Source organism: Acomys russatus, chromosome 3 (genome assembly GCF_903995435.1).
Source record: "Acomys russatus chromosome 3, mAcoRus1.1, whole genome shotgun sequence".
Taxonomy (NCBI): Eukaryota; Metazoa; Chordata; class Mammalia; order Rodentia; family Muridae; genus Acomys; species Acomys russatus.
Window position 1 is genome coordinate 83,625,330 of NC_067139.1, and position 21,883 is coordinate 83,647,212.

General features: G+C 45.4%; 2 protein-coding genes across 9 annotated transcripts in view; one reads left to right on the forward strand and one right to left on the reverse strand.

Annotated features, from left to right (window-relative positions):
- Positions 1-16,281, reverse strand: part of Acin1 (apoptotic chromatin condensation inducer 1) — a 48,075-nt gene extending 31,794 nt beyond the window's left edge. For 6 of the 8 annotated variants that reach the window (XM_051143085.1, XM_051143080.1, XM_051143083.1 and 3 more), the window contains exons 1-4: positions 16,102-16,281; positions 14,629-14,694; positions 7,801-7,912; positions 7,328-7,447 (exon numbers count right to left, since the gene is read on the reverse strand). In XM_051143085.1, coding sequence (XP_050999042.1) covers positions 7,328-7,447; positions 7,801-7,912; positions 14,629-14,694; positions 16,102-16,281 — 478 coding nt within the window. The remainder of the gene's footprint in view (positions 1-7,327; positions 7,448-7,800; positions 7,913-14,628; positions 14,695-16,101) is intronic. The other 2 variants (XM_051143086.1, XM_051143084.1) reach the window with 1 other exon arrangement.
- A 96-nt stretch (positions 16,282-16,377) lies between these two features.
- Positions 16,378-21,757, forward strand: C3H14orf119 (chromosome 3 C14orf119 homolog). The gene is made up of 2 exons (XM_051143090.1): positions 16,378-16,748; positions 21,087-21,757. Exon 2 carries the CDS (start codon positions 21,088-21,090, stop codon positions 21,514-21,516), a length of 429 nt encoding a protein of 142 aa, XP_050999047.1. The 5' UTR covers positions 16,378-16,748; position 21,087; the 3' UTR covers positions 21,517-21,757.
- The last annotated feature ends 126 nt before the right edge of the window (positions 21,758-21,883 follow it).

Here is a 21,883-nt window from a genome sequence, read left to right on the forward strand (position 1 = left end):
CAACAAACAAACAAACAAACAAACAAAACCGCAAATCCGTGGACAGATTGCTAGGACCCAAACTAGGCAATTACGCCTCGCAGCAACGGCTGCTAACTAGGCACCTTTACATACACATAAGCAGCAACAATAAAGAAACCTAGCAATGACACCCAACCTTAACAGTACTCAGCCTCCTAAGGCACACGTTTGCCACTTCCTGATATTCCCAGCATCCTGACTAAGAAAGAGGATGCAGCTACAAGCTCTGCAAGCGCACCGAGGGCTCTGTAAAGATGCTTGCTGCAGAGTTGGGGGAAGGGAAGAAACCAATATTCAGCACACATTTTATTAAGTTTTGTATTTCCCTAGACTGAGTTATTAAAAAGAGAACAAACATCTAATGGGGCTGGAGAGATGGCTCATCAGTAAAGAACACTTTGTTCTTACAGAGGATCCAGGCTCAGTTCCCAGCACCAACATGGTGCCTCACAACCATCCAGCTCTAGGAGATCTAATGCCCTACAGGGTAACAATCTTCCTATAGGGGTTTTCTTTATAGAGTCTGCTAGGATAGAAGCCAAAGATCCTTGCTGGAGGTTGGTCTGGTGTATTCTGATGCTAATTACTGCTTGCAGTCTGTTCCCCACTTGTACCTTGCCTAAGAGCCTAACCTGTCTGACCAATAAAAGGCCATCACATCTGGGCAGGGCAAATGAGATAGGCATGGCTAAGGCTCCAGGGCTTGGGAGAGAGACTGGAGGGGAGGGGAGAGGAATGGAAGAAAGCTGTGCCACAGGTTAGGTGGAGGAGAAGAACATGGCCGGCGTGGATGGAGACTTGCCCCAGATATGATAATTAGCAAGTATTTGGGATTATGGATGGGAGGTGGCTTGATAGAAATTATTAGAAGCAGATGGCCTGGGATTGAGACAGGCATCCCATACCTGCCCCACTATGGGAAGTAGTTTAGGGGATTAATCTGCCCTGCCCCAGGTTAACTAAGACTATTTTAAAATAAAACAGGTGTCTGTGTCTTAATTGATTGCTAGCAGGTTAGAAAATACTGTTGTAATAATAATGTTTATTATTAGGACATACTGGTAAAATAACTACAACGGATCCAAAGAAAATATTACAGCAAAAAGTACTCTGTAGTTACTCATTCATACATTAAACTATTCAAGAAAACTAACTGGCAGGGGGTGGGGGTGGGGGTGAGTGGAAGCTCAGGACTCACACTCTCTGAGATTCAGAACAGGACCCAGGAATTCATGGTCGTAAACATTCTACAAAAACAAGTGAACAAAACACCTCAGATGTCACTAGTGATACCAAGTATATTACTAGAAAACTTAATTCCACCAAAATCTTACTACTAAAGAGTAGAACAGACGTAAAGAGGTAGTGTGGCATTTCTTCAGGTACCTGAGTGGAGAGGTGCTGTGGAGTTCCAGCAGGGCTCAACACGATCAGCCCTGATTCCTGGCTTTGTTTCGGGGATAGAGAATGTCATTCTATCATGGCCAGTAAACTGTAACGACTAACGACGGCAGCTTATTGTTTTGGGGGGGGGGGGTCCTTTTTTTTCTTCCAGAATCTTGCTAGCCAGACCCTGCTGCCCTGCTATTTACCACACAGTGCACACTGGCCTGGAACTTGTGGCTATCCTCTGCCCAGCTTTCCTAGCCTGGGCTACAGGCCATCACCACTGTGTTGGCTGCTTACTCACTTTTTCCAAGTATTTACTTGTGTGTAGGTGAGCATGTATATACGGCAGGTATGGAGGTCAGAGGATAGAGTGCAGAACTTGGTTCTCTCAGTCAGGCATCTGGGGTTTGGGGACTGAACTAAAGTTGTCAGGTTTGGCAGCAGGTACCCTGCCTCACTGAGCTTATCATGTCTCCCCTCACTGCCACAGCTGTTTCTGCAGTGTTTGTGACTGAACCCTGGACTTCACGATAGCAGGCAAGTACTCTGCCGCTGAGCTACATGCCCAACCCTGTACCACATCTTCGCCTTTTTTCTTTTTCTCCTCCCAGTCCTACCTTCCCTCCCTCTTCTCTTTATCCCCTCTCCCTTAATTCTCAGGAAAGGAGAGCCCCCAACCCACCTTTTTTTGTTTGTTTGTTTGTTTGTTTTTGAGACAGAGTTTCTCTGTGTAGCCTTGGCTGTCCTGGACTCACTATGTAGACCAGGCTGGCCTCCAACTCACAGTGATCCGCCTGCCTCTGCCTCCCAAGTGCTAGGATTAAAGGCCCTTTTTAATGGCTGAAAATTAGGTTTTATTGGCCAGCCTGGCCTAGATAGCTAGTTCCAGGTCACCTAGGAATTATGTTTTACTCTGCGTGTGTGTTTGCTTAAGTATGTGGGCATGCACATGCCGCTGTAAATGTGGAGACCAGAGCACGGCATTTGAGAGTTCTTTCCTTTAAGTCTGGCAACAACTGTCTTTACCCACTGAGCCTACGCTCCCAACCCTATCAGCAGCACCATCTCTACTAGTCCTGGTGTTCTGGAACTCACTATGGTGATCACACTGGCCTTGAACTCAAGAGGCCGTCCTTCCCCTGTCTCCCAAGTATGAGAATTAAAGATGTAAGCCATCACATGCAGCCTTTTAATATGGGGTCTTGATAACTTGCTAAACTGTCCACAACTCAGAATCCTCCTGCCTCACCCTCCTGAGTAACTGGGATTGATCAAGTGCCACCATGCCTGACTAGATCACATCTTAGTGAGGTGAATTTCCTAGTCAAGATCAGGGGGAGAAAGGTCTATGGCATACAGAACAGTGGAGTGCACTGCAGACAGCTGTTGGCTGTACTCTACAGCTAAATAAACTGTTGCTTTCTAATTTACATCTCACCTCTCTCCTTCCCTCCCTCTGGGTATTTTTTCTCTATCAGTTACAATCACAGACGAGGATCCAAAATACCGAAGACTGGTTAGTCTCTCAAAATTTTTGCTTCTGAAACCTATTTTATTTAAGAATAAGTTGCTCATTTTCATTTCAAATTACATTTAGAATGGAGATGTGTGTGTGTGTGCACGCACCACAATTTTGAGTGTTTGAATGCCACCCACCTTGTTTTTCTTTCATTTATTTATTTAATCACTTTACAGCCTGATCACAGCCACCCTATTTTTAAAGAAAGGATCACTAACTAGCCAGGAGCTTGCCGAGCAGGCTAGTCTGGTTGGCCAATAAGCCTCGGGGACACCAGTCTCCACAGTCTAGTGCTGGGATTACAAGCACATCACTGTATTCAGCTTTTTTTTTTTTTTTTTTTTTTTTTGGCACGAGTTCTGAGGTCCACGCTAGTGTTTTTACGCACTTTATTGACAAAACTGCTGCCTCCTAGTCCCCAGAATATCTTTTTCAAGAACCACAAGTCTTTAACCACAACAGCTTTCAAGAACCCCTGCTTACCTAGAAAAATTTAAAGTTCATATTTACTGGCTTGGCATTTGAAGCCCTCTGTAATATTTCAATCTACTGTTTAATTTTTCTTCTAAGTATTCTTGAAAATTAATAACTTTACAGGGGCTGGAGACAAGGGTGCTCTCTAGAGGACCTGAGTTTGCTTCCCAGCATGCACACTGGGAGGCTCACACACCTGCACTTCCAGAATGACTCCCTCTTCTGCCCTCTTCAGGAACCCACACACCTGACATAGTCTTACACCCAAATTTTTAAAAATTACAGTAGTCCTATCTTTACGTCTCTGTAGTGTTCTAAAAAATAATCCTCGTCTCTATGCCAATTTAAACTATTGATTTTTAACGATCATCTGAGATCTAGGCCTCTGCCACAAGGCATTCTCGAATTACTCTGGTTCTGAGATAGATCATTTTTAAAAATTTTAATTTTATGTATAAGTATTTTTGCCTGCATGTATGTCTATGTACTATTTCTGTGCCTGGTGCCCATGGAGGCCTGAAGAGGGTATCAGATCCCCTGGACCTGGAGATACAAATGCTTGGTTGCCTTGTGTATGTTGGGAACCATGCCCAGATGCTCTGGCTTATGGTGTGGTTGTGTATACCTACAATACTAGCAGTTGGGAGGCAAGGAAGATGAACCTTAAGGCTGAAGTTAACCTGGACAACACCCTGGCGTGGTGGCACACACCTTTAATCCCAGCACTCAGGAAGCAGAGGCAGGTGGCTCGTTGTGGGTTTGAAGCCAGGCTGGTACACAGCAAGTTCCAGGGCTACAGAGTGGCTAAGTGGGTAAAGATACCAGCTGGTCAAGCTGAATTCAATCTCTGGGACCCATAAGACAGGAGAGGGTGAACTGAAGCTGTCCCCTGACTCCCCACACGCGGGCCTTGGCCCTGGTGCATGCAAACACACACAAGAGAAGAATGCAACTAAGAGAAAACAAAAAACCCTAACCCTAGGTAGAGGGCTAAAGAGACAGCTCAGGGGCTGGAGCGCCGGCGCCTCTTCCTCAGGACCCTAGTTTGGTTCCCAGCATAGATGTCAGGTGGCTCAAACACCTGTAATTCCAGCTCCAGGGGATCCAATGCACTCCTGTGAACAGACCCACACACAGATACACATAATCAAAAACAAAAAAAAAACAAAAAAAAAACCAAAAACAAAACAAAAAAAAAAAAAAAAAACCACAGTATGTATGTGTATTATTTGTGTCATTAGTTAATATCCTCTTCACCAACAAACAATAAATGTGCTAATGCCCCATGTACTTTAATAACAGAGGTATGTATATAGCAGTAATTCAATATGTATTTTCATAACTTTTATTTGTGAATAATGGTAATTCATTTATAATAAACCTCTCTGTCCCCCTGGCTTTATAATCTGGGAGGAAGAAGAGCAGTAAGTGCAGTGTGGACTAAGTGAGGACATACTACTTCCACATTTTGAGAAAAAAGGTCCCTGAGGTACCTTTTAAACCACTCCAAAGTTGTCAGTATTATTTATTAAAAAGTTTCCAGGGGTGATGGCAGCACACATCAACAGATACACAGACACCAATCTCCCACCCCAGCCGACCCCCATATAAAGGAAACGTCTATGGCCAGCAAGATGGCTACAGAAGGCAAAGGCACCAAGACTAAGCCCGACGACCTGATTTCAAGTCCCAGGGGCCACAGGACAGAAGGAGAGAACTCCTACCAGTTGTCCTCTACCCTCCATACATGTGGTACGGCATAGTACATATACACGCTCCTCTCTCTGTGTGTGTGTGTGTCTCTCTCTCACACACACAAACAGAAAAACAAATAGAGTAAGGGGAGGTGGGCTAGAGAGATCGCTCAGTTTTTAAGAGCATTGGCTGGTCTTCCAGAGGACCTGGGTTCAATTCCCAGCACCCATATGGTGGCTCACAGATTCCAGGGGATCTGATGCCCTCTACTGGTCTCATGGACACCAGGTATACAAAGGCACAACACCCACAGACATAAAATTCCAAAGGGACAGAACAGCTGTCTAGCATGTACAAGATTTGCTTCATATGCAAAGGCAAAAAAAGAGAAGCAACTTTGGTCAACAGTATTTTCAGTTGGGGCTATAGCTCAGCCGATGGAGTGCTTACCTATCATGCACCAAGCCCAGGGTTTGATCTCTAGCACTGAATAAAGCAGGATGTGATGAAATGTACCATAGTTTACAAACTGGGAAGCTGAGGCAAGAGGATCAGTAGTACAAGCTGACTCTTGGTTACTTACTGAGGCAGAAGCAGAACAGACCACATGAGCTCTTGTCTCCAAAAGAAAGGTGATGGTGATGCGTCAGTGGTGGAGAAATGACTCGGTGATCAAAAACACTTTCTGCTATTGCAGAGGATCTACGTTTAGTTCCCAACACCCACATGTCAGCTCCCAACTACCCACAGATCCAATTCTAGGGCATCTAATGCCCTGCTATAGCCCCCCAGGCACCAGGCACACGTGTGAAGCATATCCATGTATGTGCACAAAACGTCACTCATATACGTAACATAAAGTAGAGAGATAGATAGATAGATAAAGTAATTTCCAAAAACATCCCCCAGGGACTCAGACTAAGATCAAAAAAATATAGACATTAACAAACCTAAGACCTTATAATTAGTCTCAAAGGTCCTTCATTTTCTTTTAGCCTTACATAATATTCCTCTCTAACAAGTATCACCAAATTAATTAATTAATTAATCCTTTCAAGGAATTCTATGGTAACCAAAAGTGCTGAAAACTCATATATTCTAAGTGTTAAATATGGATGGACTGTCATTCCTGATAACTACTAACAGAGTCAGCAGGTGAAACTATTTGTCCTGTACACTGGCTTTCTACACACACCCAATGTCTACTATCACACTGTCACACACACACCACCTTGAAAGACTTAGCTTCTGCTGAGTGAGTGGCACCTGCTCTTAACTGCAGCACTCAGGAGGCTGAGGCAAGCAGACCTCTGTGTGTAAGGCCAGCTTGGTCTAGAGCAGTGCACCTTAGGACAGCCAGGGCTACATATGAGACCCTGTCACAAACAAGAAAACAAAATTAAAATCTTTCCAAAAGACAAAGGCTATATAGCCTTTTATATGAGCTACTATGGAAAATTAGGTACCTAATATTTCTATAATAACATGAAAAAATTAATCTTGCTTGAACCAATGATATAAATTAGGTTAGAGTTCTTTATAATGTGGTCACAAAACAGTCTGAATTGCCTCTAATATCATACTCAGTGTAACTTTAACTACTTAATGATTTTATGAGTGTTTATCTATATACTAGACTGTCACTTTGCTTATGGCAGACATCTTTTTCTCTAGTATATCCTGGTCTAGCAGGCATGTAATAAAAATTTGTTGAGGGTTGGATAAATGGTTTAGCAGTTAAGGGCACTGACTGCTCTTCCAGAGGTTCTGAGTTCAATTCCCAGCAACCACATGGTGGCTCACAGCCATCAGTAACAGGATCTGATGCCCTCTTCTGGCCTGCAGGCATACATGCAAACGGAGCACTCATATACACAAAATACATTAGTAAAATTTGTTGACTAATAAACATGTTAGATACAGGGATGGTGGTGACAAGCTATATACATACACCAGATGAAAGTAAGTTACTATTGCTAAATTCAGAGATATAAAAGGCTGGAGAGGTCCAGAGAAAAATCATACTGACCCATAAGGCACTGAGTAATTAACATGAAAGTAAACCACATTTCAAAAAGGAAATAATTCCTCTAAAAACAGACGTCAATGTCAGTTTCACAGAATTCTCCTCGGACTTTCATGGAGGCTTAGCATGAAAGGAGGCGTCACTACCTCCCCCACCAACTACGCAGGACTGACAAACAGCGCAGTGGGGAGGGAGATACGTACTGGGCGAATGTCTGCTGAGCTCCAGCTCTGGTGTCTCCAGGCTGCTCTGAAAGTCAGGAGGCAGCGGGGAAGCCACTCCCTCAGGATGGATCATCTCGTCCTCCGACTCAGCTGAAGCTTCTGCAAAGCACACATCGGGTCGGGCAGGGAGTGAAGGGCTCAGCATGTGGGGTTATGTAGGAGTAAAGGGTGGCAGGCACAGTTAGACAGACACACCGAAAGGAAAAGCCTCCTCCTTAGAGCTGAGCTCTACTGTGCTAATGGTGGCCAACTTCCTTCCACTCCTCCTCTCCGCAGAGCCACACTGAGCATCTCTTTCCTGACAAAGCTCAACTGTAGCTCATCTGGCTTCACAAAACACTGAAAGCAAATGAGCAGCAGTCCCACCTGACCCATTCCAGAAAGAGTTAGGCTCATCTACTTGGTGACAGAGGTCAAAGCAGACCTTGTTAGAAGTGACAGCCCGGGCTTACCTTCAAGTTCTGCAGCCTCCCGGGCTTCCCGTTCCAGCCGCTGCCTCAGGAGCTCCTGCTGCTTCTCCAGGTACTGCTTTATGAAGCTGTTCTGGCTCATTTCCTCCCCAATCTGTGCAGAGGAAATGGGGTAAGAGTCTAAGGAAGGGCAACCATTAGGTAATCAGGAAGGCCTGAATGCAGGGATTGGATACTCACGTCATGAAACAGATGTAAAGCCGGTTTTCTAGTTTTAACCCTGTCATAGATTTTTGGTTTTATATTTTATTTTTGTCATGGATAAGTATATAAAAACATACTTACACAGTCCAAGTATAAAATACATTATGAACTCCCATGTCAGAATGGCTAAATTTTTTTTTTTTTTTTGAGACAGGGTATTTCTGTGTAGCCTTGGCTTTCCTGGACTCGTTTTTGTAGATTGGGCTGGCCTCGGAACTCATGAAGATTCACCTGCTTCTGCCTCCTGAGTGCCGGGATTACAGGCGTGCACCGCCACCACCCAGCTCTCAGAATGGCTATTCTAACAGCAGAGAAACTCACGGTAAAGTACATACTTTGGGTCTGGTTAGTTTAGTTACATAATGCTTTTTATTTGCAAATTCTTTAGAATGAAGTGTTTTGGGTTTTTTTTATTTTTTATTAATGAAAGCTTTCTTTTATGTTTATTTATGTGTATGGGTATTTTGGCTGTATGTGTGTCTATGCAAAGTGTTGGGTACTGACAACCAAACCTGGGTCTTCTGGAAAAGCAGCCAGTATTCCTAATTACTGAACCACTGTTCTGGCCCATCCCACTTAAAGAAAAAAAGAATGTTTTAAAAATGCCTATCACAAATTCAAGTGTGATATATTTAAATGTTTTTTGTTTTTTTTTTTTTTTTGAAAGATTTATTTATTGCATATGAGTGCTTTATCTGCAGAAGAGGGTATCAGATTACATTAGATGGTTGTGAGTCACCATGTGGTTGCTGGGGATTGAACTCAGGACCTTTGGAAGAGCGGGCAGCGCTCTTAACCACTGAGCCATCTCTCCAGCCCATATTTAAATGTTTTAAGCATAATTATGGGGGCTGGAGAGACGGCCAAGAGGTTAGGAGCCCTGGCTGCTCTCCCAGAGGACCCGGTTTCAATTCTTAGCACTCATATGGCAGCTCACAACTATCTGTAAATCCAGTACCAGGGACACCTCACACAGACACACATGCAGGTAAAACACCAATGCACATAAAATAAAAATAAATCACTATGCCTTTAATCCCAGCACTTTGGAGGCAGAGGCAGGTGGATCACTGTTAGTGCGAGGCCAGCCTAGTCTACAAAGAAAGTCTAGGACAGACAAGGCTACACAGAGAAACCTTGTCTCAAAAAACAAACAAACAAATCACTACAAAAATTTTTACTCCTTTAAAAAAATGTTAAGCCAGGCATTGGCACATGCCTTTAATTCAGCACTCCAGAGGCAGAGGCCAGCCTGGTCTACAAAGCGAGTCCAGGACAGCCAAGGCTAACACAGAGAGACCCTGTCTCGAAAAATAAATAAGTAAAATGTTTTAAAATTAAAGACAAAGCCAAGTAGTGTGGCACAATCCTTTAATCCCAGGCAGAGGCAGAGGCAGGCAGATCTCTGTGAATTTGAGGCCAGCCTGGTATATAGACCTAATCCCAGGACACCCCAAGACTACACAAAGAAACCCTGTCTTGAAAAACCCCAAAATACGGGCTGGAGAGATGGCTCAGAGGTTAAGAGCACTATCTGCTGTCCCGAAAGTATGAAAGCATGAGTTCAATTCCCAGCAAGCACAGGGTGGCTCATCACCATCTGCCCTGAGAGCTGGTGTTTTCTTGAGGCAGGCAGACACACATGCGGGCAGAACACTATATAAATAATAAAGAAAAGATTTTAAAAGAAAAACCACAAAATAAAATAAAGAACATTTTAGTAAAAACAAAGGTAATTACCTTATTAAAAACCCACAAATTTAAACAATTTCTATAAACAATAAAATTTGATAGTTGCTAAACATTTAAGACTTTTTAAAACATAACTTATTTTCTTGTATGTACATTGGTATTTTGCCTGCATGTATATCTGTGTGAGGGTGTCAGATCCTCAGAACAGGAGTTACAGACAGTTGTGAGCTGCCACGTGGGTGCTGGGAATTAAACCTGGGTCCTCAGCAAGAAGCCAGTGCTCTTAAAGGCTGAGCCATCTCTCCAGCCTAAGAATTTTCTCTTTTAGTTAGAGATTTCAAAAAGAAAACAGTCTAAAAGTATACCAAGGAAATGAAGAGAAACTCCATGGGGCAAGTCTACTCCATGTAACCAGATCCAAGAAACACAACTTTTGGAAGGCAGTCTATCTTTTCTTTCTTTTTCAGGGTTTTCAACACAGGGTTTCTCTGTGTAGGCCTGGTTGTCCTAGACTAGCTCTGTAGACCAGGCTGGCCTCGAACTCAAACAGATCCACCTGCCTCTGCATACCAAGGACTGGAAATAAGGTGTGCACCACCACGCCAGGCTGGAAGGCTTTTTCTAAGCTGTTCCTATAGTAAAGATCAGGATAAGCAGTACTATGGCAAAAGAGGAACTACATTAGTGTTTTATTTGAAGTAGTCAGTCCAAAGAGTGATGCCTGTCATAATAACCTAAGAAGAAGAAACAATTCCAGGCCTTACGCTTCTCCTGGAGACAAGGTCTTACTACATAGTCCAGCCTGGTTTCAGACTTGCACCCTGTCATACAGGTGTGCTACCACAAAGGACCCTGTCCCCCATGTGGTGTGCCTGGCCGTGTGTGTGTGTGTGTGTGTGTGTGTGTGTGTGTGTGTGTGTGTTTGCGCGGGAGCGCTAGGGATTATACCTACAGCCCCACCAGTAAGCTACATTCTTAGGCTGATTTATGCCTTTTCATTTTAAATTTTTACATAAACTACAATTTATCTAAAAATAATGTACTATTTTTTATTTTTTTCAAAATTGGGAAGACTAGGCATGGTGCATATCTTTAATCTCAGCACCAGAGTCAGAGACAGGTAGATCTCTGTGAGGCAGAGGCAGGCAGATCTCTGTGAGTTTCAGGCCAGCTGGGTCTACATAGTGAGTTCCAGACTTTCCAGAGCTATATAGTGAGCTCTCAAAAAAGATTAAGTGCCAGGCTGGAGAGATGGATCTGTAATTAGAAGCAACTCTTGCCCTTGCAGATGACCCAGGTTAGGTTCCTAGCGCCCACAGGGAGCTCACAACCATCTGTAACTCCAGTTCTAGGTAGTCTGACCACGCTTTCTTCCTCCTCCTCTTTTTCGGTTTTTGTTTTTTTGTTTTTGTTTCTTTTTTTTTGAGATAGGGTCTCTCTGTGTAGCCTTGAATGTCCTGGACTCACTCTGTAGTCCAGGCTGGCCTTGAACTCAGAGATCCGCCTGCTTCTGCCTCCAGAGTGCTGGGATTAAAGGTGCGCGCCACCATGCCCAACATTCTTCTGACTTCTGTAGGCACCAGGTATGGACATTGTGCACGTGCATACACGTAGGTAAAACACTGATACAAACAAAATAAAACAATCTCAAACAAATTTTTAAAAGAAGTAAATCTGAGAAGAAAAAAGTACTAGTTCTCCAAAAGATCAAGCTCCACCACCTCAGGAAAACATTCTGTCATGTATCTCAAAAGTTCAAGGGCAGGGCTGGAGAGATGGGTCACTGGTTAAGAGCACTGGCTGCTCTTACAGGGGACCTGGGCTTGAGTCCCAGTACACAGTGGCTCACAATCCTCTGTTAACTACAGTCCAGGTATCTAATGCCTGCTTTTGACTCCTAAGGGCACACATACACACGTGGACGTAACACTCATATGCACAAAATAAACATAAATATAAAAGACAGTGTTTAAACGCATGAGATCAAGAGATCAAGACAAGTATTATACATTCAATCTTCAAAGACTTGTAACTCCACTTCCATTAAAAAAATAAAACAAGCCACAGAAAGGGGAGTACATACGGCTCTTGCGTGCAATCACGGCAGCAGAAAAGCTGAAGCGGGGCCACTGCCACACGCTCGAGTCCAGCCTGCGCTACAGTAAGTCCCTGCCTCACATACTCCAAACCAACCAACCAATCATCCGCTGGTTCGTTCTGAGGAAAAAGAAACCTTTGGCATGCCAAGCACTGTGGCCCAATCCTTTAATCCCAGCACTAGGGAGGCAGAGGCAGGAATTCCCGGACAACCAGGACTATGCAGAGATACCCTGTTTCAAAAAGAATAAAAAACTTTTTAAGAAGCAGGCAAGCTCAGGGTTAATCCTTTCTGTATGTAACCTGCCGGCATCATTCCTTCTGTCCTTCCGTTTCCTCTTCAGAAGCCCTCCTCCTCCAGGCCACACATGTCTAAAGATCTACAGGAAAGCAAGTCACTGCAGTATGCCCTATGCTTTCCGTCATATTTTCTAATAGTAAATAATTTTCACTTAGTATAAAGGAGACTCTCAGTAGTCAATGGGCACTGATGAAGTATGCGTTTTAAGTATGAGAAAACAAGTGTGTTTGCAAAGCCGGGCGTGGTGGCGCACGCCTTTCATCCCAGGACTCAGGAGGCAGAGGAAGGTGGATCTCTGCGAGTTCGAGGCCAGCCTGGTCTATCAAATGAGTCCAGGTCAACCAGGGCTACATAGAGAGACCCTGTCTCAAAAAACCAAAAACAAACAAACAAACAAACAAACAAAAAAAAGTCCCAGCACTCAAGGAAGCAGAGGCAGGCAGATCTCTGTGAGTTCGAGGCCAGCCTGGTCTACAAAGTGAGCCTAGAACAGCCAAGGCTACACAGAGAAACTCTGTCTCTGAAAACTAACAACCCTCCCCCACCCCACCCCTGCCCTAGCTGGGTGTGGTAGTGCATGCCTTATTTCCACAACCATCACCAAGAAAACTCCACAACTGTGAATTGACTATTTTAAGTAGTTTTAAGATTTATTTTTATTATTTTACATGCATGAGTGTTTTAACTGCACAGATGCATGTGCATGTTTGCGCTTGGTGTTCAAAGCTAAAAGGAGCTATGGGATGTTCTGGAAGTAGAATTATGGATGTCTGTGAACCACCATGTGGGTGCTGGGAACTGAACCTGGGTCCTCTATAAAGAGCAGCAAGTACTCTTAACTACTAAGCCATCTTTTCAGCTTCATTTAGGTGTGTGTACATGTATCTGTGGGTGTATGCATGTGTTTGTGTGCTCAGCCATGTCCTTGGGAGTCAGAAGGGGTTGCATCCCTTGGTAGTAGAGTTACAGATGTTTGTGCGCCACCCAATGTAGGTGCTGGGGTCTGCCTCTGCTTTGACTCACTGAGCAACTGGCAATCTTAACTACCCAGCTATCTCTCCAGCTCCTTAGGTAGCTCTTCAATACCATGAACCTCAGAAAGCTGGCTAGATTATGGGACTTCCAGCTTAATGAGGTATTAACAAGGGAATAGGAAAGCTCATTTTCCACAGTATCCTGGGATCTCATCTGGTCCAGGGCCCACACACCAATGCATTTTCCTTTAAATGAAGGGATTTTGTTGTTGTTGATTTTTAGAGTCCTGGCTATCCTCAAACTCACAGAGATCCACTTGCCTCTGCTTCCCTAGTGCAGGGACAAAGGTGTGCATCACTACTGCCCAGCAAATGAAGGGACTTGTTCTTAACTATAGGATAATGTGTTCAAATAAATATGTGTGTAGAAAGCTGGGGGTGGAAGCACAAGCCTGTTACAGTAGCACTAGAGAGCTGGGCAGGAGGACCACCCTGAGTCTGAGGGTGGCACAGCTTACAGTGTGAGTTCTAAGCCATCATGGCTATACGGAGAGACTCTGCCTCAACCCTACCAACCCCCCAAAAAAGTATGAAGGAACTCTTGGAATAAAGTGTCTTCCCTAAGACACCCCAGCAGAGCAGTTCTAAAACTACAGACTAAGTCCAACCACTTTTCCTGTTTCCTATTATGAAGGCCAAATGTCAGTTCCTTGTCCTAAGTAATCACTCATTTAAGGTTAAGGATGTTTAAAAGTAACTGTGGGCAGGTGTAGTGGCGCACACCTTTAATCCCAGCACTCAGGAGGCAGAGGCCAGCCTGGTCTACAAAGTGAGTCCAGGACTGCCAGGGCTACACAGACAGACCCTGTCTCGAAAAACTAAAATTAAAAAAAAAAAAAGTAACAGCATATAGTTAACCAGTTAGCCCTAGAAATAGAGTTATTAATAAGAGATCAAATTCTTTAAACTACATCTGTGTCAATAAAAGAGTTCTTGATAAGCAAGTATTTTATTTCACCTCTATATTCAAAGACACCTTCCCCCAAACTGATGGTCAGTAAGTGACTTCAGACTCTTGCGGCACACCTGATCCATCATACCTTTTGGCATACTCCTCGGCAAGGAAGCAAAGTATCCAAGTATTCACTCACCGCTCTTTTTATAGGTTTTTGGTTTTTTACTCCAGGTTTTTATGAAAAATTGGGCTCAATTAGAATTCAACTGTCTGAGGGCTGGAGAGATAGCTCAACAGTTAAGAGCACTGGCTGCTCTTGTAGAGGACCCAGGTTCAAATCGGCACCTGCATGGTGGGTGCTTTACTGCTGTCTGCAACTCCAATTCTAGAGAACCTGACATCCTCTTCTGGCCTCTGTGGGCGCCTTTTGGAGGCAAATTCACCCATACACATAAAATAAAACTTTAAAAAAAAAAAAAAAAAAAAAAAAAAGCAGCAACTGTCTGAGAACACCTGCATTGAAAAGCATGCATTGATAAGCATGGAATACACACTGCCCATTCTATGTAAACGAGCCTTTTTCTTACCTGCGAGTTTGGCTGGAACGCAGCGTGGGGTGTGGAGTGTCTCTGTAAATTTTCTAGCATTAGAGCCTGGTATAGAGAGAGGAGCAAAAATCAGAAACCAGGCGGGGAGACAAAGAGAAGCCAGGGTCTCTACCTCTCCCACAGCCTTTTTCATCAGATTACTTAACTGTACACTTAGACTATATTCCTCTCATAAAGCCTAAAAGCTCTTCCTAATAGCTCTTCTCATTCATCTTCTTAAGACTCTTATAGGTAGCCATGGTTACTGCTCCCAAATATACCGATGTAAAGTACAGGCACCAACAATCAGTGACCTGGCTATGTCATAAAAATCAGCGAAGTGACAGAATCAGAACTAGAATCCCTATACTGCCTGCAATTTTGACTAGGAGCCACTTCTAAATCTGGTAATACAGGGCAAAAAAACCCCAAAAAACCAAAAACAACCCCCCCACAAACACTCCAAATACTTCAACAAGTTTTAAATAACACAAAACCAACATGAGGCTGCTAATTTGGATTTGCCTATTACTTGAGTTAGTTTTTCAAAACTAAACCGACTTAAAAGTGAACTTGCACAATTTCTAGCAGAGTGGCAGCCAGAAAAATAAAATGTACTAAAATTTCAAAGAGAAACTGAGCACAGACCTTGTCACCTGTGGTCTGCCCTAACACACACCCACACACAAACTGTCGGCTTCGGGATAACCAACGGTCTGTCAACTCAGACCCTGAACTAACCTATTCCCCGCGTACCCTAACGAACTCTGACTAATCTCACCTTCCCTCCGTTTATACCAAGCCGAACCAAAATAGGTATAACTTCATGACAAGATCATTTTCATCTACTCAAAGCGATCCGAAATCCCCAGCCTAAAGGACTCTGTCTCACCCCTCGCACCAATAACCACCAAATTCTTATCCAGACTGCTGCTCTTCGATTTCCTAGACACCCGCCTCCCAAGCCCTTCTATCAAGGTTTCCCTTCATTTAAGGTCTTAGTCGAATCAAGCGAACATTTTCACCCTACCCCAAATGTGTTTTTGCAGACACAGACGCCAGCCCTATCCGCCCAACTGTTCCCCCTAACTCGGACCCAGCCCTGCTCGCCCCCTTAAGGCCAGCCACACCGGTGGTTGTAGAGGGATTTAACTCCTTCTGCAGCGCATGCGCCGAAAACACAGACACAAACAAGGAGGGGGTGGGGGAAAGAAGGAAGGAGCTTAAGACACTCCGGGAGAGTAGCGCGCACCCTCCCATTTTGGGCTCGCGCCGCGGCCGTTAAGGCGGGAACCGGCGTTATCTCTATTCCAGCGCAAGCCACACCAACCACCGTGCGCGTGGATCTGCAGGCTCGCGCTGGCGGCCTGAGAGAGCTCGCGCTGAGCCCGGACACTGCGCCTGCGCCGCGGCGGAGACTCGTCTCTACCGGGTCCGCTCCCCTCCGACACCTCGGCAACGCTGACTTCTCACCCCTTTGAGCCGCTTGACCAGGGCACTCTTCTGCCCGCTCTTGGCTAGGCCTCGCTGCTCCAGTGCGGCCTTCAGGTCGGTCACCCGCAGAGCCTGAAGAGGCTTCCCGTCCAGAGTCACCTCCTCCAGCTCCGCCATCTTGCGTGAGGTACTCGGGTCCGTCCCGACGGCTTCGGGCATCTTCGGTAATTTCCGCCAACGCCCTTCGAACGTACCGAATTCGCCCCGCCTACTGCCATAGTCTACCCCTCTATTACTGCTCAGAATTCCCCGGGTTCCTCCGGAACTGTTCGGTCGTTTCCGTCTTCATATCGGTACCAATCGGCTTTTTCCATTTGCCCAGCGGCCGACCCCTCCCATTTTGCTTTCAGGCTCGTTTGTTTTCGTCTTGCCGAGGGTTTGAATCGAATCCATTCGGAAGCCCTCGAACCTGGCATATTCATAATCGGAGATATTCGGCTATCTCCGGACCTGGGACTGAAGCGCTGGGGCACTTGGGTGTTTGGTGCTGTTTCTGCACCGGAAGTGCGTGGGTTATTGGGCTGGCTCTGCTTAGGGTTTTCAGGAAACATGGAAGAGACTAGGCGAGTTGGAGTTGGAGCTTAAGGATTGTTGTGTTCTCTGGACGCCCCGGAGAAGAAAAGAAGGTAAGAGGAAAATAAATTTCTCCTAGGCCAGATAGGATTTGGTGTTTGAAGCTGGGCGTGGTGGCACATCTCTTCCAGCACTGGGGATGCCGAGGCAGAGATGCAGGCGGATCTCTGTAAGTTCGAGGCCAGCCTGGTCTACAAAGCGAGCCTAGGACAGTCAAGGCTACACAGAGAAACCCTGTCTCGAGAACCAAAAACAAATAAGCAAAAAGATTTGGTGTCTGCAGGTTTTCTTTTGGGGAGCCGTACCCTGCTCCCGTGGCGAAACGTCTGTGGTAGACCTGCGGCTTCCAAACGTGGGAAAAAGTAGCATTGTGTTTTTGATCCCAGACAGTGAATATATTAATGACATTGAATTTAAGTTTCCCATGGAAGCCATGTGGCAAGACCTTGGGGGAAAAATTCCCTTTCCCTGAAAAAGAGAAATTTTAGGAGGAACTTCCCCCTGTAGGGACCACTTTGGAAATGGCAGTTGATATTGAACTAATGTTTAGGGATCTTTGTCCGTACAAATCTCCCAACTCGGAGCAGGAGTAACAGCAGTAGTAATTTAAGCCATAGAGTGTTGGCGGTTTTCGCTGTGAGAGATACAAACTGTAGGACTAAAACATTTTGGAATAAGTTGGCTGACACTTGCATCCATGATGCAAAAATCAGTGGCACTTTACAGTGTAAGCCATTAAGGAAAGCTGCTGAGACACCCGTGCATCAGGAGCGCACTTTTTGGGCCATCTAAGTCAAGAAAACAAAGGGAATTTTTTCAGAACCTTGGTAGTGTGGCTTATTTGAGGCAAGGCCTATACTTATCCCACTCTTAAGTTTATTGGTGTTGTACAGAATTTAATAAGGGGGCCACAGAAAATAAATTCTCAACATGTTTCAGAGGCTGTGTACACATTGCACAGAAGGCTCTTGTATCGTGTATCCCCTCTGGCTGTTGACAACTATGGAACAATTAGCATTCATTGGGGCCAGTTGCTTGTACCAAAGTTTAAAAAAAAAAAACAAACTGTACACTTTTTGTAGGCTCAATTTTCTTTATTTTTTTAAAAATGCTTTATTTAGATTTTAATTTATGTGCTTTGGTGTAGGGGTGTCAGATCTCGGAGTTACAGACAGTTGTGAGCTGCCATGTGGGTGCTGGAAATTGAACCCAGGTCCTTTGGAAGAGCAGGCAGTGCTCTTAACCACTGAGCCATCTCTCCAGCCCCAGGCTCAATCAGTGTACCTCCATTATAACCCGACTAGCCTAAATAAGAGGAAAAGGAGATTAAGGAAAGCAAGAATGGAACCTGGGCGTCAGTTCCTAGGAACGATTCTCTGGGCATAGTCAGCAGGAGTTCAGCAGACCAGCAATCCCACCAACGCTGCTGCCAGAACCTGGAGCAACTGGAACCTGAAGCCTCAGGCCAAAGCCTTGATTTCAGTGCATTCTGAGCAGAAGTCTATCTCCAATAGAGAACAGGATGTTTTTCCACTTAGAAGTTGAACTATTTGATGGGGGAGCTCGGTGAAAAACCAACTTGAACAGACGGAGAGGAGATATAGAGGATGGAGATATATATACCCACCCATCCCCAAAACAGGGGGCTTGGAGCTTTTGGGTGGGACTTGGTTTTCCATTTCAAGACACTCCTAAAGAGAACTGCTCCAGGGAAGGCTTCAAGGCTTTGGGCTCCAGCTGAGGCTCCTGGTTCTGGTTGCTCCAGGTTCCAGCAGCAACTTTGGTGGGGTTGCCAGTCTGCTGAAATCCTGCCGACTATGCCAAGAAAATTGTTCCTAGGAACTGATGCCCAGGTTTCATCCTTGTTTTCCTTAATCTCCTTTTCCTCTTATTTAGGCTAATTGGGTTATAAGGGAAGTACGCTCATTCAGTAAGTTCATAATAAAATATAATTGTTAAGAAAATTGAGCCTACAACTTTTAGGGAGGATAAACATGAGCGGGAGGAGATAGGACAAGCAAGAGATGTGTTTTCTGTTCCGTGCTCAGTTCTTACTGTGCTACCCAGGCTGGCCTCGGTGTCTTGTTTGTGTTGTTATTTGTTTGGTTTTTCAAGACAAGGTTTCTATGTATAGTCCTGGTTGTCCTAAAACTCATTCTGTAGAGCAGGCTGCTCTGGAACTCAGGTACCTACCTGCCTGTGCATGCTTCCTGAATGCTGGATTAAGGGCACGCATGCTCCACCACCGCCTGGCTTGTTTTATTATTGCCAAGTGTGTCTGTGGGTGTGAGCATGCCCCACAGAGTCTACAGGCAGTGCTCTAGAGCTGAAGCTACGGGTGGTTTCAAGTCACCCAATATGGGTGCTCTGGGAGAGCAGGAAATGAATTCCAGTGCTGAGCAATCTTCTTCCTGGCCCCTCAATGGCTTGTTTTAAAGACTATTTATAAGGAGTGGCTGGGGATATAGTTCAGTTGGGAGTGTGTAGCTCGCCAGAAGCCCTGGGCTCTGCCTCTAGCACTGCAGAAATGCTGTGGTGGCACCTCACAGTTCAAGCCGTTCTTAGCTACATGTCCAGCCTAGGCTGTGTGAGACCAACTATGAAATTAGGAGGAGTGTGGGGAGAGGCTGTGCATGGGCAGCATCCCTATAATCTGTACCACCAGCACTTTAAGGCTGAGGCAGGAGGATCTTGAATTTCAGGCTAGCAGGGTTTTTGTTTCCCTAAGACTTGAAGTAACCCATGAGAATAATTACTCTTCTCTTGACCCAGAAACCTTTGCCCCCCCCAAATCATCCAAACCCAGAAACCTTTGCCCCCCCAATCATCCAAACCCAGAAACCTTTGCCCCCCCCAAATCATCCAAACCCAGAAACCTTTGCCCCCCCCTAAATCATCCAAACCCAGAAACCTTTGCCCCACCCCAATCATCCAAACCCAGAAACCTTTGCCCCCTCCCCAAATCATCCAAACCGAGAGGTTCGGGTGTCTGGGTTTACTTTAGAAATTGCCCGGGCCATCAAGGCTATGCGTAGCTAAAAAGCCACCAAATATCTGAGAGCAGTCCCTTTAAAGGAATAGTGTGTGGTTCGTAGGCAGTGTGCCAATAGAGTTGGTAGGTAAGTGTGCCAGCAACAAACAGTAGGGCTAGCCGAGTGCCTGGTGGCCCCGAAGAGCGCTGGAGGTTTGCTCTACTCACGCTGGAAAATGCTGAACTTAGAGGTTTTACTATAGATTCTGTGGTCATCGTCAATATCCAGAGCAAAATAGCCCAAATACAGTCAGGTTGACTCAGACGTGAGCTTGCCTGCTGCATTGAAAGGATCCTCACTGAAAAGAAACTGTTCCTCAGCCAGAAGAGGAGACCACGAAGAAGAAACATCATCCTAGAAGAAAGGGATGCAGCAAAACCTTCCAGCCTGTGACTGCATTTACCATCAAGTAAAATGCAAGTAAAGGTTAATGAGAGAAACAAAGGCAGGAAGGGACGGTGGCTGTGTGTGTGTGTGTGTGTGTGTGTGTGTGTGTGTGTGTGTGTGTGTGTGTGTTTTCTCCAGACTGGCCTGGAATGCCCATGTAACTGAGGCTGATCTTTGAACTTGTGATCCTTCTGCCTCCACCATGTCTACCATATTGTGCAGCCATGCCTGGCATGTGAGTTTTGCTTTTTTTTTTTTTTTTTTGCTTTTGTTCTTTTGTTGTTTTAAGAAAGGGCCTCACTCTGTAGGTTAGAGTGGTTTGGAACTTACTATGTTCCAGTTACTAGTCCAAGCTGGCCTTTAATTCTTGGCAGCCCCTCAGCCCCCATCCCAGCTTTCTAAATGCTGGGATTATAGGTGTGAGCCACCACACCTGGCTCAGGTCAGTGGCACTGAAAAGGAAATCAGGCTGGCAAATACCCAGTGAGGTTATTCTTGACTGACTCCCCAAGGAAACTGGGTAGAAATCAAAATACAAGGTCTTGTTAAGTGTGCATTCAGAGCCCCAATATTCACAAGCTGAGGCAAGAGGGCCAAATACCTACTACAAGTCTGGGCCTACACAATATATAGTGAAGTCCTACCATAAAAAAGGGTCCTGAGCCAGGGCGGTGGTGCCTCACGCCTTTAATCCCAGCACTTGGGAGGCAGAGGCAGGCAGGTCTCTGTGAGTTCGAGGCCAGCTTGGTCTACAGTGTGTCTGGGACAACCAGGGCTACACACAGAGAAACTGTATCTCAAAAAACTAGAAGAAGATGAGGAGGAGAGAAAAGAAAAGAAGAAAAAAGGGCCCTATTTTCCTATGGATTGAATTGGTGGGTGCTGACTGGGTGCATTGGGGTTATTGCTTAGGAGGTTGTCTTTTGGTTGCTCTTTGCCAGACGTATATTAACAGAGCGTTGTTTATTTCAGGATGCCCCTGGAATCGCCTGCCTCCTCAGTACCGCCATCCCTCCCTTCTGTGTTACCGTCAGTGCCAGATGACATTGCCAGCTCATCCCCTCCGCCGATGTCTTACATCACTTCCCAGGAGATGAAATGTATTCTTCACTGGTTTGCCAGTTGGTCAGGTCCCCAGCGGGAACGTTTTCTACAAGACCTGGTAGCTAAGGCGGTGCCCGGGAAGCTGCAGTCACTGCTGGACAGCCTGGAGCAGCTCAGTGTGTCTGGGGCAAACCGACCACCTTGTATCTTTGAGTGTCAGCTGCGGCTTTGGGATCAGTGGTTTCGAGGTTGGGCTGAGCAGGAGCGCAATGAGTTTGTCAGGCAGCTGGAAGTCAGTGAGCCAGATTTCGTGGCAAAGTTTTACCAAGCAGTGGCCGCTACTGCTGGTAAAGACTGATGGGCATTGAGATCAAGAAGATAATGACATGTGATCAAGCAAGGCCATTACTGTAGTGAAGATTCGGTGCAAGTGTGTCAAAGATTTGCCTGGCCAGGCAGTGGTGGTGCATGCCTTTAATCCCAGCATTTGGGAGGCAGAAGCAGGTGGATTGCTGTGAGTTTGAGGTCAGCCTGGTCTACAAAGCAAGTCTAGGACAGCCAAGGCTACACAGAGAAACCCTGTCTCGAAAAAAACAAAACATTTGCCTGAAGTGCTGGGGTAATGGTGCATCTCTTTCTTCCAGCACTCAGGCAGTGGCGGCCCGGTCTACATAGCATGCTCCAGGCCAGTGAGGGCTGCAAAGTGAGAGATGGCTCAGAGGTTA

Excerpts from the sequence above, each read along its gene's own strand:
- C3H14orf119 (XM_051143090.1), top strand. The coding sequence starts at position 21,088 with ATGCCCCTGGAATCGCCTGCCTCCTCAGTACCGCCATCCCTCCCTTCT.